This window comes from Juglans regia, chromosome 3 (genome assembly GCF_001411555.2).
Source record: "Juglans regia cultivar Chandler chromosome 3, Walnut 2.0, whole genome shotgun sequence".
NCBI lineage: Eukaryota > Viridiplantae > Streptophyta > Magnoliopsida > Fagales > Juglandaceae > Juglans > Juglans regia.
The window spans coordinates 29715893-29733855 of record NC_049903.1 but is presented as its reverse complement, the minus strand read 5'-3'; the positions used below and the strand labels follow the sequence as shown (position 1 = coordinate 29733855).

Here is a 17963-nt window from a genome sequence, read left to right as displayed (position 1 = left end):
ATAAACATAGTGATAGTAATTCTAAGGTCTTCCCTGAGCCCACTTAGGAAGGTAATTATACGGAATTCCTCCGTAAGTCTATTAATTCTATTAGATAAAATCTCAAACTGAGATTGATACTTTTCTACTGTACTGGTTTGTTGGAGCTTGGCAAAGGCTCCAACTGGGTTTTCGTAGGCTGATGGCCCAAATCTGATTTTTAAGACCACTACAAACTCCTCCCAATAATGGAATGAGTTGAAATCCATGAACCAATAGTATCATGAAAGGGCTTTTCCCTCCATATGAAAAAAAGCAATCTATAGCTTATGATCATCTGGAGTATTACAATAAGAGAAAATTATTGGGCTTTCAAAATCCATTCAATAGGTTTAGATCCGTCAAATTTAGGAAAATCCTACCTAAGAGTTCTCACCTGAATTCCCCCATGGCCATGAAACAAAAGATTTCCATTTAGCTTTAATTACTTGATGTACTTCCTCTTGTGTTCTAATTTCTAGCTGCAATCGCCAACTGATCGTAACTTGTTGCCAGATTGTTGAATGGCTGCAGTATCGCTTCCAACATATGCTTTTGTCTCTCCTACTCTTCCCTTAGATGAACTGACTCTCCTTTTAATGCAGACACAACCTCAACAAGCTGAACATGGCGAGTCCCATCAGTCATGTCACAGGAACGTGGCTCTAATACCATTGTTATGAGAAATGTAATTCTATAAGGTAAAACTATATATGGCAATTTGAGAAATCACAATCTCCGATACACTTGAAATGGATAAACTTATGATGATCTTCATTATTGCAAAGGAAAAATTATAAATACTAACTCAAAGCATGTAAAGAAATAGTTACTGGACACGACCCATTAAGGCTTAACAAGGCCCACTCCTTCCAACCGTTGCAGAAGACTTGGTCTGCCTAACTAGCAAGCCCAATCATTATTAAAATAACTAAAAACAATAATACGAATTAACTAAAGTCAATAATACCCATACTCAAATTAAAAAAGGCAACCCATATGTAGCCATTTTTCCTTTTACATAAATATGAATTTTTCTTCTGGACTTTTCTTTTTTTCTCAATCCTAATTAGGCACCCCTAACAGTGGCGATAGGGAATGAGAAGGGGAACCAACAGTAGCTCACGGGGCTTGAAACACAACGTTTTGTTCTTTTTCACGTGGCTCTCACTCACGTTTTAAGTCATTTTCTAGGTCACGTTTTTGTCAAAACGCTTCAGTGCTCCTTTCCCCCGAATGTGAAATGGCCATGTTTTGATTTAAAACTTGGTTGGCCATCTCGGCTCGTGTGCTAGGACTACAAAAATTGTGACTATATTTACGTTTTTTCTTAAATAAATAAGTAGTATAAATTCTTAAGTAAAACTAAAGAGGGTCACTATCTCTTCAAAATATACACTAGAAAAAATTTGAGAATAACATTTTTTTTTCAAAAAAGTCAATCTTTTGTATTTTTTGATGAGAAATGATAGTTACAGTCATGAGTGTGCAAACACAGCATAATCATTTTGAAAAAAGTAAATATAAGAGATTCATATGAAAAAAATTAATTTTTTAATAGTAAACTTCACTTTTTTTTAAAATGATTACACGATATTTATACACATCATGATTACATATATCATTACTCTTTTTTCGATAACACTTGTTTAATCTCTTGGAGATTGCTAGGCATATCAATATCACGCACTAGAGAATCACTGCTGGAAATCAATTCCATCATCACTACTCGCATTATTGTAATAATTCATTCATATTCGGAATCATTATTCACGCTGCCTCTTACATCATATTGATTATTTTCTCTTCATTGTCTTCTTCAACGCTACTTTCAAACCCGTCCAAAACCGTCACAGTCACTTAAACCGTTGATTTAAACCCTAAATCCTCCATTTGCAAATCCAAATTCCGAGACAACCAGCTCGCTTTACTCCGTCTTTAGAGATGTATCTATATGCTACTCGATTCGTCTCCATGGAACTTCCAGCTCTTAATGGCCCAAAGGTTGGTTTCACTCGTCACATTGTATTTATCTGCCGAGAAAAAAAGTCGATGAAAAGGATTCGCAGTGCTTCACGTGCAACCGTTTCACGAGACTATTCGTTTTCTTCATTGTTTGTGCAGGTTTGGAGCTCTTCTGGTTCGTCTGGGCGGGTAGTCAAAGTACGTGCTGTTTCCTTGACTATGAATGATGCGTCGAATTACATTCCAAAGGCTCCGATTTTTCTCCCCGAGGGACCATGGAAGGAGGTGATCAACTACTTTTTGAATACAAATCTTGCATTTTTTATCGAAGAAAGTTATGTTTTTAATATAACAAATATATGTAAACGATATACATCGACGTCGCGCGCATCCTACTTATTATTTTACTTCTACTTAATTAGATGTATGCTTCAATGTGATATATGCTTCGATGTGAATTACCCAATCAACTCTGTAATTGATTTAAGGACTATGAGTGCGTAGGTCCCTGGGGGGGTTACTGCCGCTGAGGGATTCAAAGCTGCCGGAATTTGTGCTGGTTTGCGCGTGAAACAAGATAAACCTGATCTTGCACTTGTCACTTGTGATGTGGATGCCATATCTGCAGGTTAGCTTGGTTTCATTTTTCCGGGGAATTTAGGTGCAGTCATTTGTACGCTTTGTTGTTGTAATCATGTTTCCAAGTTGTACCGTATGTGATTTAATTTTTCTCTTTAGTCATTCTCTGTTTTTCATTTTCGTTTTGCTTTTTTGTAACTGCGTGGCTTGAGACGTTTTGACTCTTTGAAAAGTTAATCAACTGAAGGATTTGACTAGAGATACTATCTCATGATTTATTTACAGGTGTGTTTACTACGAATACGGTTGCAGCTGCACCAGTCCTGTTCTGTAAAAAGGCATTAAACAATTCAAAAACGGTATGACAGAGTATTATCTTAAGCTCCATTTTGTGCATATTATGTGCGAACAAAGAGAGGGCTGAGCATGAATTTTAGAAATTAGTTTATCACGTGATCATTCATTAATTACTGATTTTTCTGATCAGTTGCCCTGTGGTAGATTATATATATATATATATATATATATATTTAAGGTACTTTAGTTTGAAGTGCTTGTGTTGAAAATAACTTGGAGGAATCCATCAATTGCCGGTCACCTCTTTAACAACAGAAGCCGGCACCTATGTTCTGCTTATTTTCACTGGATTTTATATTACATAATAAGCATAGGCTGGGCATGAGAACAAGGTCACAATTGCATGATATTGAAGTACAACCGTTGTTATGGAAATGATGAATATGATGATGATGCGTGTTTGTCAGGTCAATTGTTAGGTGTCATGTCATTAAATGAATTATTATTCATGCTTTATGTATCTTAACCAACAGATTATGTAAGCGTACTTTGCTATTTCCTCCTCCAAAGGCTACCTTGAACATTTGCTGTATTATTACATACTTTGCCATGATATGGCCAATGCATCTATTACTACAGGGTGTTTGTTTTTTCAGTCAGTTCAGATATTTATGCGTTTTCAGTTTCTTAACAATCTGCTAATAACTCAATCATGCAACTCCTCAGGGGCGTGCAGTGTTAATAAATGCTGGACAAGCAAATGCCGCAACGGTAAGACATCTGAGTAGTGAGATGTTCTGCTTGTCCTTTTTGTCCAGACACTGCATAGTTTCATCTTGATGTAGAAGGGCATCAAAGAATGTGCTTTTGCTTTTTTTTTTCTTCCCGTTCCCACCTTGCTGATGCTGGGCCCAAAGACATGGGATTTCTTTAAGTCATCCGCATGATGCTGGCACTGTGAGAGTTTTTTTTTTTTTTTTTTCAAAAAAGGGGAAAACTTAAATTATAAAGTGCTGTTGCTGTGAGGTGTAACAAGTGTTATGTGGCTAAATGACCTTCCGATGATGTCCAGGGTGATGCAGGATATCAGGATGTTATAGAATGTGCCAGCACACTTGCTGAGGTATGCTACGTTCAGAGTATGAAACACAAATCAATGTGGTTGTACAAGTTCAATTTGTTCATTCTCATCAGACTAAGATTTATTGAATTACAGCTACTTCAAATGAGGCCAGAGGAGGTGTTTATTGAGTCCACAGGTGTAATTGGTCGAAGAATAAATAAGGTAACTAGGTGATCTTAGGTATGTTATACCAATCACATATATGTGCATGATGCCTTCCCGAATATAGATCAGCTGAAAAGTTCTGCAGCCTATTTTGTTTTCCGATGATTAATGTACGTTTTTCTTGCAACGTTTCCACATATAATCTTTATTTTTGTTACATATGCAGGAGGCACTTTTGAGTTCACTTCCAAAACTAGTTGATTCATTGTCATCATCAACTGAGGGGTAATGCTCATGTTTTGGCCATTTGTGTAATTGACATTAATCCACGTTTATGAAGGCACCTGTTCCATTCTTCAATGTCATATTCATTATGTATAATTATATTCACCTTCTGTTATTGAAGTATGCATATGCTTCAAATGATCACCTTGATGGGACATTTTGCTGCTATTTCCTGTTTCTTTAAACACTCTTGACTCTTATCAGTGGGTGCGCAGGGCAGATTCTGCAGCTGTGGCAATCACTACTACTGACCTTGTTAGCAAGAGTGTAGCAATTGAGTCTCAGGTGTGCAAGTACTTGTTTTCTCACGTCAACTTGCATTCATATTTGTAGTACTTTCACAAAATTAAGCCAATAATAATCTGTATGCACATATTGTATTAGTAATTGTTCTACTCTCTTGGGTGGAGACGTGAAATCAGTGACTTTTGCAAAGTTTTGCTATGAACAATATTTATAGTTGAAGTTAAATGGTCTATCATAACACTGATTGTATTTTACCACAGTTATACTTTTAAACACCAAGTTAAGAGTGTTAAAAAGTTGAAATTGTTCATTTATTTTGTAGAAAAGGTTGTTTGATCTTGAAACCAGGAAGTTAGAATTCTTCAAATTTATTATTCTCTTGCAAAAAACTCCTATCAAGGAGATAGGCCTTTATAAAAGTTGGTAAATTCTTCAGGTTGGAGGGAGAACGGTTAGAGTTGGGGGAATGGCAAAAGGTTCTGGGATGATCCATCCAAATATGGCTACCATGCTAGGTGTATGTCTTTCATATTTTTCTTGCAAATTTTTCCAGAAACGTACAAATTTTTCCATTCCTTGAAAACGGCGTCTGTGTTCCAGGTGATAACAACTGATGCGCTGGTTGCAAGTGATGTTTGGAGAAAGATGGTGCAGGCTGCTGTAAACAGAAGTTTCAACCAGATAACTGTATGGAATAGATTAATCTCATCTCATCCATTTTTTAGTAATGTTGTTTTTAATATTTTGTTGACTGTTACTTGAAAAATAATTTGTTGACTGCCAAAAATTGCATGGTGGTTTAGTTGAGCTGTGAATCTTCAAGAATCACATCTGTACAGGTTGTATCATGTCTGTGATTTCAGCCACCTCTTACACACGAAAATCTTCCCACTTATTTCTCTTGCATGTTCATCACCTGCGTATGCAGTTGATTTGTATTAGAGAGTTGTTAACTTTTCACCTCTTCTACCAGACCCAATTTTTCATTATTTTGCCTATCAGTGTGATGAGCTTTGCCTCCAATTCATGATGCTTGATGTCTAGACTGCCAATCTCTGACCTGCACGCCCTTTGTAATGCTCCTTCACATCCACAAATATCTTCTATGCATGCATGTATTATTACCATTTATATTTTATATGAAACTTCTTTGTAAATTTACTTGACACTACAATTATGAACTTTCTTAACCTCAATTTCAAACAGCCCATGGTGCTTTTTCACTGGGGACTAACACTTTGAGAGGGGGCAAACTGACAAAGCCATAGTCCCTTACTCCAAAGATTGTCATATGATGGCAAAAACAGTTAATGACTGTCATCTTTATATGGAATAGGGCAATGGTAATATCTTCCTCTGAGTGGTGTGTGATTGCTAATGATCAGTTCTTGATGGGTCTGACCTTCTAACCCTGAGCTGGTCTTGTGATCTGAAAATTTAGAAGACAATTGAACCAAGCCAGTGCAGTACACATCAGGTTGTGCTGTTTCGGTTCCTGTGTTTTACCATCTAGAGTTGCTCGCCTAGTGGATGCATGTATGTCTATGTGTGTGACATTCCAAGTTATGTACATTTGTTAATACAAATAAGAGTTTGACAATTTTGTTTGTTGAGCTTTGTTTCCTTATTTTATTTACTAATGTAAATCTCCTAATGAAGAATTTTCGTATCATCATAATCTTTTTCACCATTGCTCAGTTACAGAAAGTTCTTCTACCTCTGAGAGAGGGATCATTTCTTTTAGAAGATACAAGTCTTCACACTGAATAAGTCACACCCAGTCACATTTGACCGATGTTGTGCATTTTAAGTGGGTTTCGTTTTAAATGGTTTAGATAAAATGTCATTTAAAGCTGGGATGACTTACTCAATGTAAAGAGTAGCATTCCTCATTGCGAATATACATCCAAATTGGTACTCATGTTTTGAATTGTGTCATCTTTGGCAAGTATGCTTCTTGATGTAAGCAAGCATCCTTTTAGATGTGGTGTGATAAATCCTGCATGGTGGGACCTTGTGAAAGTTAATATTTATCTTGTTGATGTGTGGTGCAACAGGTAGATGGAGATACTAGTACCAATGATACTGTTATTGCTTTGGCTAGTGGGTTATCTGGATCAATCAGGATAGCTTCTATAGACAGTTATGAGGCAATGCAACTCCAAGAATGCCTTGATGCGGTTAGTTTGGCTTCCATTAAACTATTAAATCAGTTATAAAAATTAGTTTAGTTTGCTTCTCTATTGATTAGGGTCCATTTGCCCACACTGGCACGACCTCCCCCCACCCAAAAGAAAAATCCATTCACAAAGAAAACCCTTATGCATATTTACACCTCCTAATTTAACATTAACTGAACCAGTGTTTGTTTGCTTCACTAAGTTCATTATTATTAGAGTTGTACTTTACTGAAATCTTATTTGTTTCTAACTTTCTAGTGCTCAAATTACTTTGTAGAATAGGTTTTCGAGTGGTATGAGAGGGTCCATATTTCTCGGGAAGCCTCAAATTATATGGTTTCAAACTAGGTATTGGGTTCAATCTATTCAAAGTTCAATCAATTTCAATTTTTCAGGTAATGCAAGGCCTTGCCAAATCAGTAGCTTGGGATGGAGAAGGAGCAACATGCCTCATTGAGGTCTGCGTCTTTCTTTTCTTTTCTTTTTTAAGAAATAAAGGGATACGCTTTTCTTGTCAAGGCTATCCGTTCTTGTAAGCCAAGTGTGATGCTGCTCATTCGCCTCTGTTAATTGGACATCCAACAGGAAACTACCGAACCTACTCTTGTGGCTGAATTATGCCAAGCACTTGATATGATCACATATAATCTATGAACAAATCTCTTCTGAGGAGCAATGTGAGAGGGAACAACTCTCATATCTGTAAATCCTATGATTCTTTCCACTAATTCTCTTAGAAGATTTAAAGAATGAGAGTAAAATTTTGAAGCTTATCTCTATGACTTGTAATTTTAACTCAGCAATATGATGTGAGTTCAGAGATAGTAACTGGCCGATACATTGAGATTTTCCAGCTAATTCAACTTTATGTATGTAGGTAACCGTGACAGGTGCAGACAGTGAGGCTGAAGCATCAAAGATTGCACGCTCAGTGGCATCTTCTTCTCTTGTTAAAGTACAATTTTAAAGCTTGACCATGCTTTTGATAGATCACTTTAGTGAAGTCTAATCTACTCAGTTCTTTTATTCAGGCTGCCATATATGGCAGAGATCCAAATTGGGGACGTATTGCTGCTGCTGCAGGCTATGCTGGTATTTCTTTCCACCAAAACAAGCTTCAAGTGTTGCTAGGAGATATCCTGCTCATGAATGGTGGGGAACCACAACCATTTGACAGGTCAGAATAAGGCTTGAATTCTATATTTAAAATCATACTGTTATTGTATGAAATTCATATCCTGCTCTCTTTGACTCCCTTGGTTGTTATAATCTCATTGAGTGAGATAGAAGCTCAAAGAGATTTCTTAAGGAGCTGTGGTTCTTCATACATATTCAGCTCAAGAACAGTGATTAGGGGAGGATGTTTTCTGGTTAAAAAAAAAATGCGATTTTCACTTTACTTTGATCCTCTACTTTCCTCAGTCTATCTTTTTCCAGTAAGTTTTTAATATTATCCTTGGGTAATATTAAATCCCTATGTTTGTCATGTTATGAATATAGGTAGGCAAATCACTTGCCCCCTCTTGTATCTTGCCTGGGAAAAAAAGAAAAGAAAAGAAAAGAAAAACTGCTGCCAAAGAAACCTAATGTTTAGCATTATCACTTGTACATTATATGTGGAGTCTGCCTGATTTCTCTCAAGTCTCTCAATATCTCCCACCGAAACTAGTACCTTCTTTGATCACAATGGACAGCTTCGAAAAACCTATTTCTTTTAACAGTACACAACTATAGATGCTGTTTACAGTCTTTTGTTTTTTTGTTTTTTCTTCTTATAACACCACTTGATTGAAGAAGTTGCTTTTTGGTGAGAAGCATCCACATTCTCATCTTCTAAATATATATATTTAGAGATTCATTTTGCAATGCTTCTCAATCGTATGCGTTAATGTAATACTTATTCTAGAAATGCTGAAACCATAGATCCTGAAGATCACATCCCTAAGACATCTGTTCATTTGTACATGTATCATATATATCATAGATACAAGAACAATTTCCAATCTGATTTTTTGTAGTTTTATGCTAAAATGGGGCTTTCATGGTATTGGTTGGGAGTAAGGAGTATGGAGTCCTGGTGGTCGCGAGGCCGGCAGAGGTACCATCGGCGATGGCTGAGTTGGAGGAGCCTACGGTAGTGACGGGATTCGTACCAGTCACAGTTTACCAACTTCCCTCACCGTCGGCTAACAATTTTCCGGCAGGGTTTGGACAGAAAGGGCCGATGGGAAGCAGAGATTAAGGGGTGGTGGAGTTTTAGGTGGTATCCCCTTCGGTGAAGATTTTCCAGACAAGGGCCTCCGATAATGCATGTGTACTATGGTGGGGGGTAACGTGGATGTTAGTGAAGGACTTTCTCAGATGATAGGTCCTATGTGTGAAATTCCTGAGTGGGAATGCAGGTCTCCCGTTGCCAAGGAGGAGACATGGTTGCTGTTGGGATTGCAGTGGGCATCTAGGGAAGGGGTTGAGATGGATGGGGAGCCTATACCCTTTGAAATCTATGCCACCATGTCAACAATGACTGGGTTATAAGCTACAGGAAATCTAGCGATGTGTGGGGATTGAGTGTGAAGGTTTGAAGAGCAATTCATGGCTTTGTTAACTGCCATTGAAAGTTGAAACACTCAAATCAAGAAATCTGGTCTAAAAATACAGAGGGAGCTCAAGAGATAAACTTGGTCTATCAATTATGAGGGTAGCTCAAGTAGAGCAAGATCTAAAGGGAGGGGGTCAACATTTTCTTTATGTAGCCCAAGATTTTATCCTGGAATGTTCGAGGGCTCAATGAGGTTAATAAGCACCTGCAGATAGAAAATCTACTCCGAGAGTGGAAGGCAGACATTGTGTGCATGCAAGAAACTAAGATGGAAATTATTTCAAGAAGCACTGTTAGAAGTTTGTGGAGTTGTCCAAATGTTGACTAGGTTTTCCTGGCTTCGGTTGGGGCATCAGATGGTATAATAGTAATGTGAGATAGAAGGGCGGTGGATAAAATGGAGGAATATATCGAGGAGTACACAATGGCTTCTCTTTTCAAAATGTGGAGGATAATTTTAGGTGGGCTTTTGCTGGAATTTATGAGCCGACTGTGGACAGTAGTAGAAACATTCTATGGGAAGAGTTAGCCGGGTTACACAACTGGTGGGACCTACCTTGGTGTATAGGAGGAGACTTTAATGTTATAAGATTCCCAAGTGAAAGATTGAGAGATAACAGGTTGCGGCCAGCAATGTTGAGTTTCTCTGACTGTATTTTTGACGTGGGTTGGTAGACATCCCTCTCATGGGCAGTGCATTCACATGGTCCAATAACCAAACGTGGCCTAGATTGGACAAATTCTTAGTTTTTCCAAGTGGGAAAGAAATTACTCGGAATTATGTCAGAAATGACTACCTCGCCTATGTTCCGACCATTTTCCCATCTTGTTGGACTGTGGGGGTATTCAAGGAGGACGAAGATACTTTTAAGTTTGAGAATATGTGGCTAACAACTGAAGGCTTTGTGGAATGGGTTGGGCAATGCTGAGGCACCCTAGTTTTATTCTTGTAGGTAAATTGAAAGCTTTGGAATGTGCAGTCTTTTGGAGATATAGGCAACTGCAAGAAGTCACTATTGGAGGAGCTTCAAGAGGTCGAGACCGCACAAGAGGGATGGACCCTTTCTTTGGAGGAACTCTCTCAAAGGACAGAACTAGTTTCAAAACTAGAGAGGGCAACCCTATTGGAGGAGATATCTTGGCGACAAAAATCACAAGCTTTGTGGTTGAAAGAAGGTGATCGAAGCACGAAGTTTTTTCATAGAATGGTCAATTCCCATAGGAGAACTAATGCCATTGAGATGATGAATATTGATGGAGCTATTTGCACAGAGATACTTGTGATTCATGAACATGTCGCCGGTTATTTTGAACAATTGCTTATCGAGCTAGAGGGGTGGAGGCGAAGATTGATGGGCTAGCTTTTGAGTCCACTGATCAGAGAATGCCTCTTGGTTGGAGCGTCCGTTTAAGGAGACCGAGGTTCTCGAAGTGGTGAGGAAGAGGGTCAAAGACAAAGCACCTAGTCTAGACGGTTTTTCTATGGGTTTCTTCCAATCTTGCTGGGAAGTGGTGAAGGAGGACTTAATGAAGGTATTTCATGAATTTTTTTTCGGTTGGAAAGTTTGAGAAAAGTCTCAACACCACTTTTATTGCACTTATTCCCAAGAAGATTGGGGCATCGGAGATTCGGAGGCTATGGATTAGGTGGTGTATATCGACAGCGAAGTTCTCAATTTTGGTAAACGGTAGCCCAATTGGTTTTTTTAACAACTCCCGAGGGCTAAGGCAAGGGGATACTTTGTCCCCACTCCTCTTTGTCATAGTCATGGAGGTGTTGGGCAGAATGATTACAGCTATAACAAACAATGGTTTCTTGGCTGGATTTTCGGTTGGTGATATAAACTGAGGTACTCTTAACATTTCTCACTTGTTTTTCGCATATGACACCTTACTTTTTTGCGAGGTAGATCAAAACCAGATTCAGGGACTAAGGGCACTTCTAATTTGCTTTGAGGCTGTATCAGGGTTGAAAGTGAATTTATCTAAGTCGGAGTTGGTCCTAGTTGGCAGCATTCGTAATATCTGGCTGTTGGCTAACACTCTCGGATGTAAGGTCTCCTCTTTCCCTATGAATTACCTGGGGATGCAGTCATTGAGAAAATTGAACATAGATTGGCAAGTTGGAAGAGATTGTATTAGTTGAAAGGTGGTAGGATTACCCTAATCAAAAGTACTCTATCCAATCTACCAACTTATTTTTTATCCTTGTTCCCAATTCTAGTGAGTGTGGCGACACGAATTGAGAAATTACATCGGGGTTTTCTGTGTAGTGAACTTGCGGATGAATTCAAATTTCATATGGTCAAGTGGGACAAGATATGCTCCCCAATCTCTTTGGGTGGTTTGGGAATTAGAAATTTGAGGGTGTTCAATCGGGCTTTACTTGGGAAATGGTTCAAGCATTATAATATGGAACAAGAAGCTTTATGGAAATCAAGTGATTGATTTCAAGTACGGAGGCTATTGGGGGGATGGTGCTCTAGGGAGGTACGTGGGGTTTGTGGTGTGGGAATGTGGAAGCACTTAGACGGGGGTGGAGTGTGTTTGCTCGTCATACTAGAATTGTGATGGGAGATGGTTCAAGAACTAAATTTTGGCATGACAAATGGTGAGGAGATAGTGCCCTCAAGGGCTCATTCCCTACAGTGTTCAAACTTGCACATGAGAAAGAAGCTTCAATGGCGGACCCCATGGAGATGGCTGGTGACTTAGTCCAATGGAATGTGAGCTTCACTAGGGTAGCCCAAGATTGAGAAGTTAGCAGCTTAGCAGATTTTTTCCCAACTCTTATACTCCATGAGACCGAGTACTCAAGGAGCTGATACATTGTGGTGGGTACTTGCCAAAAAAGGTATATTTTTAATTCGTTCTTTCTAAAAGGCCCTTACACAACCGTAGAATACTCATTTTCCATGGAGAAGGATTTGGAGAAATAAGGTGCCTCCTAGGGTGGCTTTTTTTGCTTGGACACCGTCTCTAGGAAAGATTTTGACGAGAGAAAATTTACGAAAACGCAAGGTGATAGTAGTGGACTGGTGCTGTATGTGCAACCAAATTTGTGAGACTATGGACCATCTTCTACTACATTGCGAGGTCATAGATTGGCAAGTTGGAAGATATTGTATTAGTTGAAAGGTGGTAGGATTACCCTAATCAAAAGTACTCTATCCAATCTACCAACTTATTTTTTATCCTTGTTCCCAATTCTAGTGAGTGTGGCGACACGAATTGAGAAATTACATCGGGGTTTTCTGTGTAGTGAACTTGCGGATGAATTCAAATTTCATATGGTCAAGTGGGACAAGATATGCTCCCCAATCTCTTTGGGTGGTTTGGGAATTAGAAATTTGAGGGTGTTCAATCGGGCTTTACTTGGGAAATGGTTCAAGCATTATAATATGGAACAAGAAGCTTTATGGAAATCAAGTGATTGATTTCAAGTACGGAGGCTATTGGGGGGATGGTGCTCTAGGGAGGTACGTGGGGTTTGTGGTGTGGGAATGTGGAAGCACTTAGACGGGGGTGGAGTGTGTTTGCTCGTCATACTAGAATTGTGATGGGAGATGGTTCAAGAACTAAATTTTGGCATGACAAATGGTGAGGAGATAGTGCCCTCAAGGGCTCATTCCCTACAGTGTTCAAACTTGCACATGAGAAAGAAGCTTCAATGGCGGACCCCATGGAGATGGCTGGTGACTTAGTCCAATGGAATGTGAGCTTCACTAGGGTAGCCCAAGATTGAGAAGTTAGCAGCTTAGCAGATTTTTTCCCAACTCTTATACTCCATGAGACCGAGTACTCAAGGAGCTGATACATTGTGGTGGGTACTTGCCAAAAAAGGTATATTTTTAATTCGTTCTTTCTAAAAGGCCCTTACACAACCGTAGAATACTCATTTTCCATGGAGAAGGATTTGGAGAAATAAGGTGCCTCCTAGGGTGGCTTTTTTTGCTTGGACACCGTCTCTAGGAAAGATTTTGACGAGAGAAAATTTACGAAAACGCAAGGTGATAGTAGTGGACTGGTGCTGTATGTGCAACCAAATTTGTGAGACTATGGACCATCTTCTACTACATTGCGAGGTCATAGATTGGCAAGTTGGAAGATATTGTATTAGTTGAAAGGTGGTAGGATTACCCTAATCAAAAGTACTCTATCCAATCTACCAACTTATTTTTTATCCTTGTTCCCAATTCTAGTGAGTGTGGCGACACGAATTGAGAAATTACATCGGGGTTTTCTGTGTAGTGAACTTGCGGATGAATTCAAATTTCATATGGTCAAGTGGGACAAGATATGCTCCCCAATCTCTTTGGGTGGTTTGGGAATTAGAAATTTGAGGGTGTTCAATCGGGCTTTACTTGGGAAATGGTTCAAGCATTATAATATGGAACAAGAAGCTTTATGGAAATCAAGTGATTGATTTCAAGTACGGAGGCTATTGGGGGGATGGTGCTCTAGGGAGGTACGTGGGGTTTGTGGTGTGGGAATGTGGAAGCACTTAGACGGGGGTGGAGTGTGTTTGCTCGTCATACTAGAATTGTGATGGGAGATGGTTCAAGAACTAAATTTTGGCATGACAAATGGTGAGGAGATAGTGCCCTCAAGGGCTCATTCCCTACAGTGTTCAAACTTGCACATGAGAAAGAAGCTTCAATGGCGGACCCCATGGAGATGGCTGGTGACTTAGTCCAATGGAATGTGAGCTTCACTAGGGTAGCCCAAGATTGAGAAGTTAGCAGCTTAGCAGATTTTTTCCCAACTCTTATACTCCATGAGACCGAGTACTCAAGGAGCTGATACATTGTGGTGGGTACTTGCCAAAAAAGGTATATTTTTAATTCGTTCTTTCTAAAAGGCCCTTACACAACCGTAGAATACTCATTTTCCATGGAGAAGGATTTGGAGAAATAAGGTGCCTCCTAGGGTGGCTTTTTTTGCTTGGACACCGTCTCTAGGAAAGATTTTGACGAGAGAAAATTTACGAAAACGCAAGGTGATAGTAGTGGACTGGTGCTGTATGTGCAACCAAATTTGTGAGACTATGGACCATCTTCTACTACATTGCGAGGTCGCTAGAGTGTTATGGGACAATGTATTCAAACAGGTAGAGCTAGCTTGAGTTATGCCTGCAATAGTGGTCAAACTTCTGTCATGTTGGACGAACCTGGGAGGTATTCCATAAATTTTAGCTGTATGGAAGATGATTCCTATATGTATTCTTTGGTGAATTTGGCAGGAACGGAATGACTGGACGTTTGAAGACATGGAGTGTTCATTGGAGGAGATTAGATTACTTTTTGTTAGAACTCTATATTTTTTGGGCCAAAGCTGTAGATTTCAATGGCCTCAATTTTCATGATTTTCTTGTTTCTAATTCTTCTTCCTAAATAGGTGCTACCTCTTGTATACCCCCTTGTGTACTTGGGCTATGTCTATTTGTTTACTTACAAAAAAAAAAAGGAGTAAGCAGTCCTAAACTTCTCATTTTTTTTCCTACTCACATCCATGTGTTACCAAAATCTTGTATCCATCACTACTTAAGGTGCCATCTTTACTTGAAAAAATTCTGTATGATATTTTTTGATTGCCATACACTTCAAATATACAATCAGCCTTGTTGGGTTAGCCACAAATTGTGTAGCCACCATCCAAAATTCGATATATTTGCTTTTTCTAAGAGAGATCTAGTTAGTTGCCTGTTCCTTTTGTTCCTTCTTGGTCATCGTACTTGTCATGGTGCAAATTAGTGGTTAAGGACAGGTTTGGGATGAGTTGTTAGACATCCTGGATTTGGTTCTGCTGTACAACTTGTCTTGGATTACTTTATCTGTGGTTCTGGCGGATGGGATTGTGTATGCGGGGGGATTTACTCCCAGGGGAGGGTCTGAAGGGCAAAAAATTCCCTAGTTTCTTTGTGGGAAGAAATATCCTTTCTATATGAGATGTGTAGGTTTTTAAAGGGTACATACATGCGTGTTGCAGTATTTACTTTTCAGCAAGTCATTTTCTCTATTTAGGAAGTTTCTTAGCAGAATGTACCTACAATCTCTTGAGCAACTAGAAGTGTTTTCAGGGCTGCAGCAAGTAACTATCTGAAGAAGGCTGGTGAGACGCATGGGACAGTTGCAATTCATGTATCAGTTGGTAAGCTTCTTAAGTGTGCAGTAATCATGCATTTCTTATCTTTTTGCTTTGCGTTGATGGTTACTCCGAAGTTACCTAGTAGACTAATGCCTAGCTACCTAAGGAATAACGCTCTTCTGAGGACACATGGAACCCACAATTTTCCAGACAGTAAACTGCAATTTGGTCTGATAACCGTTGGTGACAAAATGAATACTAGTTTAGTGTCTTTGTCCAATCACTCTAAATCCATATTGATGGGGTCCCAGATTTGCTTGGTTGTTGAACCATGCGCTCTAGCCCTTATGGGCTAGGGTTCCTAAATTCTCCTCCAAAATAACTACTATTCTTTCCAAAAGAAAGAGAAGAATGGAAAGCAACGTGTCAGCTCTTTAACTATGAGCAGATTTGCTCATTTGGGCTGTATCTTCACAAAAATAGAATTACAACTTACTTGACAACTCTTGTTTGGTTACCCACCAGTTGGCTTTAGTAAACGGATAAGAAATTCTAAAAGATATCATCAACCAGCTGGTTCACCTTTGTTGAGGCAACCGACCTTTGCTTATTTTGCTTAATGACCTATCATTGTCTTCGGCACTTTCTGTAGAGATACCTAACTGTATATGAAGGAATTGTACATCTCTCACTCTTTTATCTTCTTTCGTCGCTTCTCCCAACAGGTGACGGATTAGGAAGCGGGCAAGCATGGGGATGTGATTTAAGTTACGATTATGTCAAAATAAATGCGGAGTACACAACATAGAAGGTTTCTTCGTGTCATCTCAATATTTTCTGCCCACTTCATGAGACTCCCTAGACTAATAAAATGTTTTGAAGGGGCGATGTTTTGTTATTGTCGTTTCTTGCCGGTGTGGACAAGGGTAACATGCGTGTGTTTTTTTCACTATAGATAAGCGCCTTGTGAGCATGTATATATGTAGAACGTGCAAATCACTTTTATTGCAAATTAGAACCGTGCGTGTCAAAATCCTTCGGAAAGGTTTCTTTAGAATAGGCTGGTTGTCCCATCTCCGACTCTTTTGAGGTTTCGAGACCAAAATGCACAAATTTTGCATATGCGATTGCAGGTGAATATTCCATTGCTGTTCGTTTGAGAGAAAACTTGGGAGTAAGAAATTAATGCTGCGTTTGGGTAGCCAACATATTTAAACACTTTCTAAATATTTTCGTAAAATTAAAAATATTTCACATGCCAAATATAATAAACCATCTTCGTATTAAAGTCTTTCCAAAAATTACTATAATATTTATAACTATAATATATAAATAAAAAATAAAATCACTATAATATATAAATAAAAAATAACATTACTATAATATTTATCACTATTATATATATGAAAATAAAATCATTATAATATTTATCACTATTATTTATAAATTAAAAATAAAATCATTATAATATTTCTCATTATTATATATAAAAATAAAATAAAATCACTATAATATTTATTAATATTAAAAAATCACTATAATAAAATCACTATAATATTTATGAGATCCACACATTTTTCAACTATCTATCTAAAAGTCAATAACTCAACATACTTCACACATCCAAACAATTCAAAATACTTTCAATAGGACTTACAAACTCACTCCAATCTCTACTCATAACTATTCATAAACATTCTCAACACTTCTTAAGTATTCTCACTATTCAAACATACCCTAAACTACGGTGCTCCTTCCTACAATCTTCGTAATCAAATAATACCTCACCATGGCACAAGAAGTTCTCTAGAAGACTGTAGATAAGCTCCTCACAACCGTTCAAAATGCAAGCAATTTAAAAGGCTACTCGTTTGAAACTTGAATTGAATTAAGATTAATTTTGTTCAGTCTAATTTTAAGTTAAATTTAACATTTAAACACTCAACTCTCAAATCATTAAACTCATTTCAATTCAAACTTATTTACACGTGGGATCAACAACTAAACTCAACACCTCTTTACATGTGATATCTATAACATATTTTAACTTAGTATCTTTTTATAATATTTTTCAACTTTTTATAAATACATTTAAACTTATCTTAAAATTCAAACATATCTAACATCTTAGGTGAGTTTTATAAAATTTATTACTATTTATAAAGAATTTAACTCATCTTAACTCAACATTTAAACAAGACCTTAAACGACATTTATGGAGCAAAAGGCAAACAAAATGTACGGTAAGTCGGAAAATGAAACATTCTTTTTGCCCCAATCCCGTACCGATAAAAAGCATAAATATTTAGCCATGTTTAATCAGTAGAATTTCCAAGTGTATAGTTAAATTTGGTAAGTTAAATAAATAAAATTTTTGTGAGAATTTTTTTTCTGTAAATATTGTTTTGATTTGTGTTTTTTTTAACGAAAACCAAGACAAATGATTATTTAAAGAAAAAAAGAAAAATCTTCTGAGATT

At 38.0% G+C, this 17963-nt stretch overlaps 1 protein-coding gene across 1 annotated transcript; it reads left to right on the top strand.

The window, feature by feature from the left end:
- Positions 1–1821: 1821 nt before the first annotated feature.
- On the top strand, positions 1822–16609 carry LOC108981024 (arginine biosynthesis bifunctional protein ArgJ, chloroplastic). The gene is made up of 17 exons (XM_018952096.2): positions 1822–2022; positions 2143–2268; positions 2488–2611; positions 2848–2921; positions 3586–3630; positions 3932–3982; positions 4076–4144; positions 4314–4372; positions 4588–4657; positions 5055–5135; positions 5219–5305; positions 6676–6798; positions 7194–7256; positions 7676–7753; positions 7830–7975; positions 15477–15547; positions 16210–16609. Exons 1-17 carry the CDS (start codon positions 1963–1965, stop codon positions 16290–16292), a joined length of 1410 nt encoding a protein of 469 aa, XP_018807641.2. The 5' UTR covers positions 1822–1962; the 3' UTR covers positions 16293–16609.
- Positions 16610–17963: the final 1354 nt, after the last annotated feature.

What these genes read in the sequence shown, in the direction of transcription:
- LOC108981024 (XM_018952096.2), top strand. Translation starts at nt 1,963, where the DNA reads ATGTATCTATATGCTACTCGATTCGTCTCCATGGAACTTCCAGCTCTT. An exon ending in TGTGGATGCCATATCTGCAG is followed by an intron (nt 2,612 to 2,847) that starts GTTAGCTTGGTT and finishes ATTTATTTACAG; the next exon opens with GTGTGTTTACTACGAATACG. An exon ending in GACAAGCAAATGCCGCAACG is followed by an intron (nt 3,631 to 3,931) that starts GTAAGACATCTG and finishes GATGATGTCCAG; the next exon opens with GGTGATGCAGGATATCAGGA.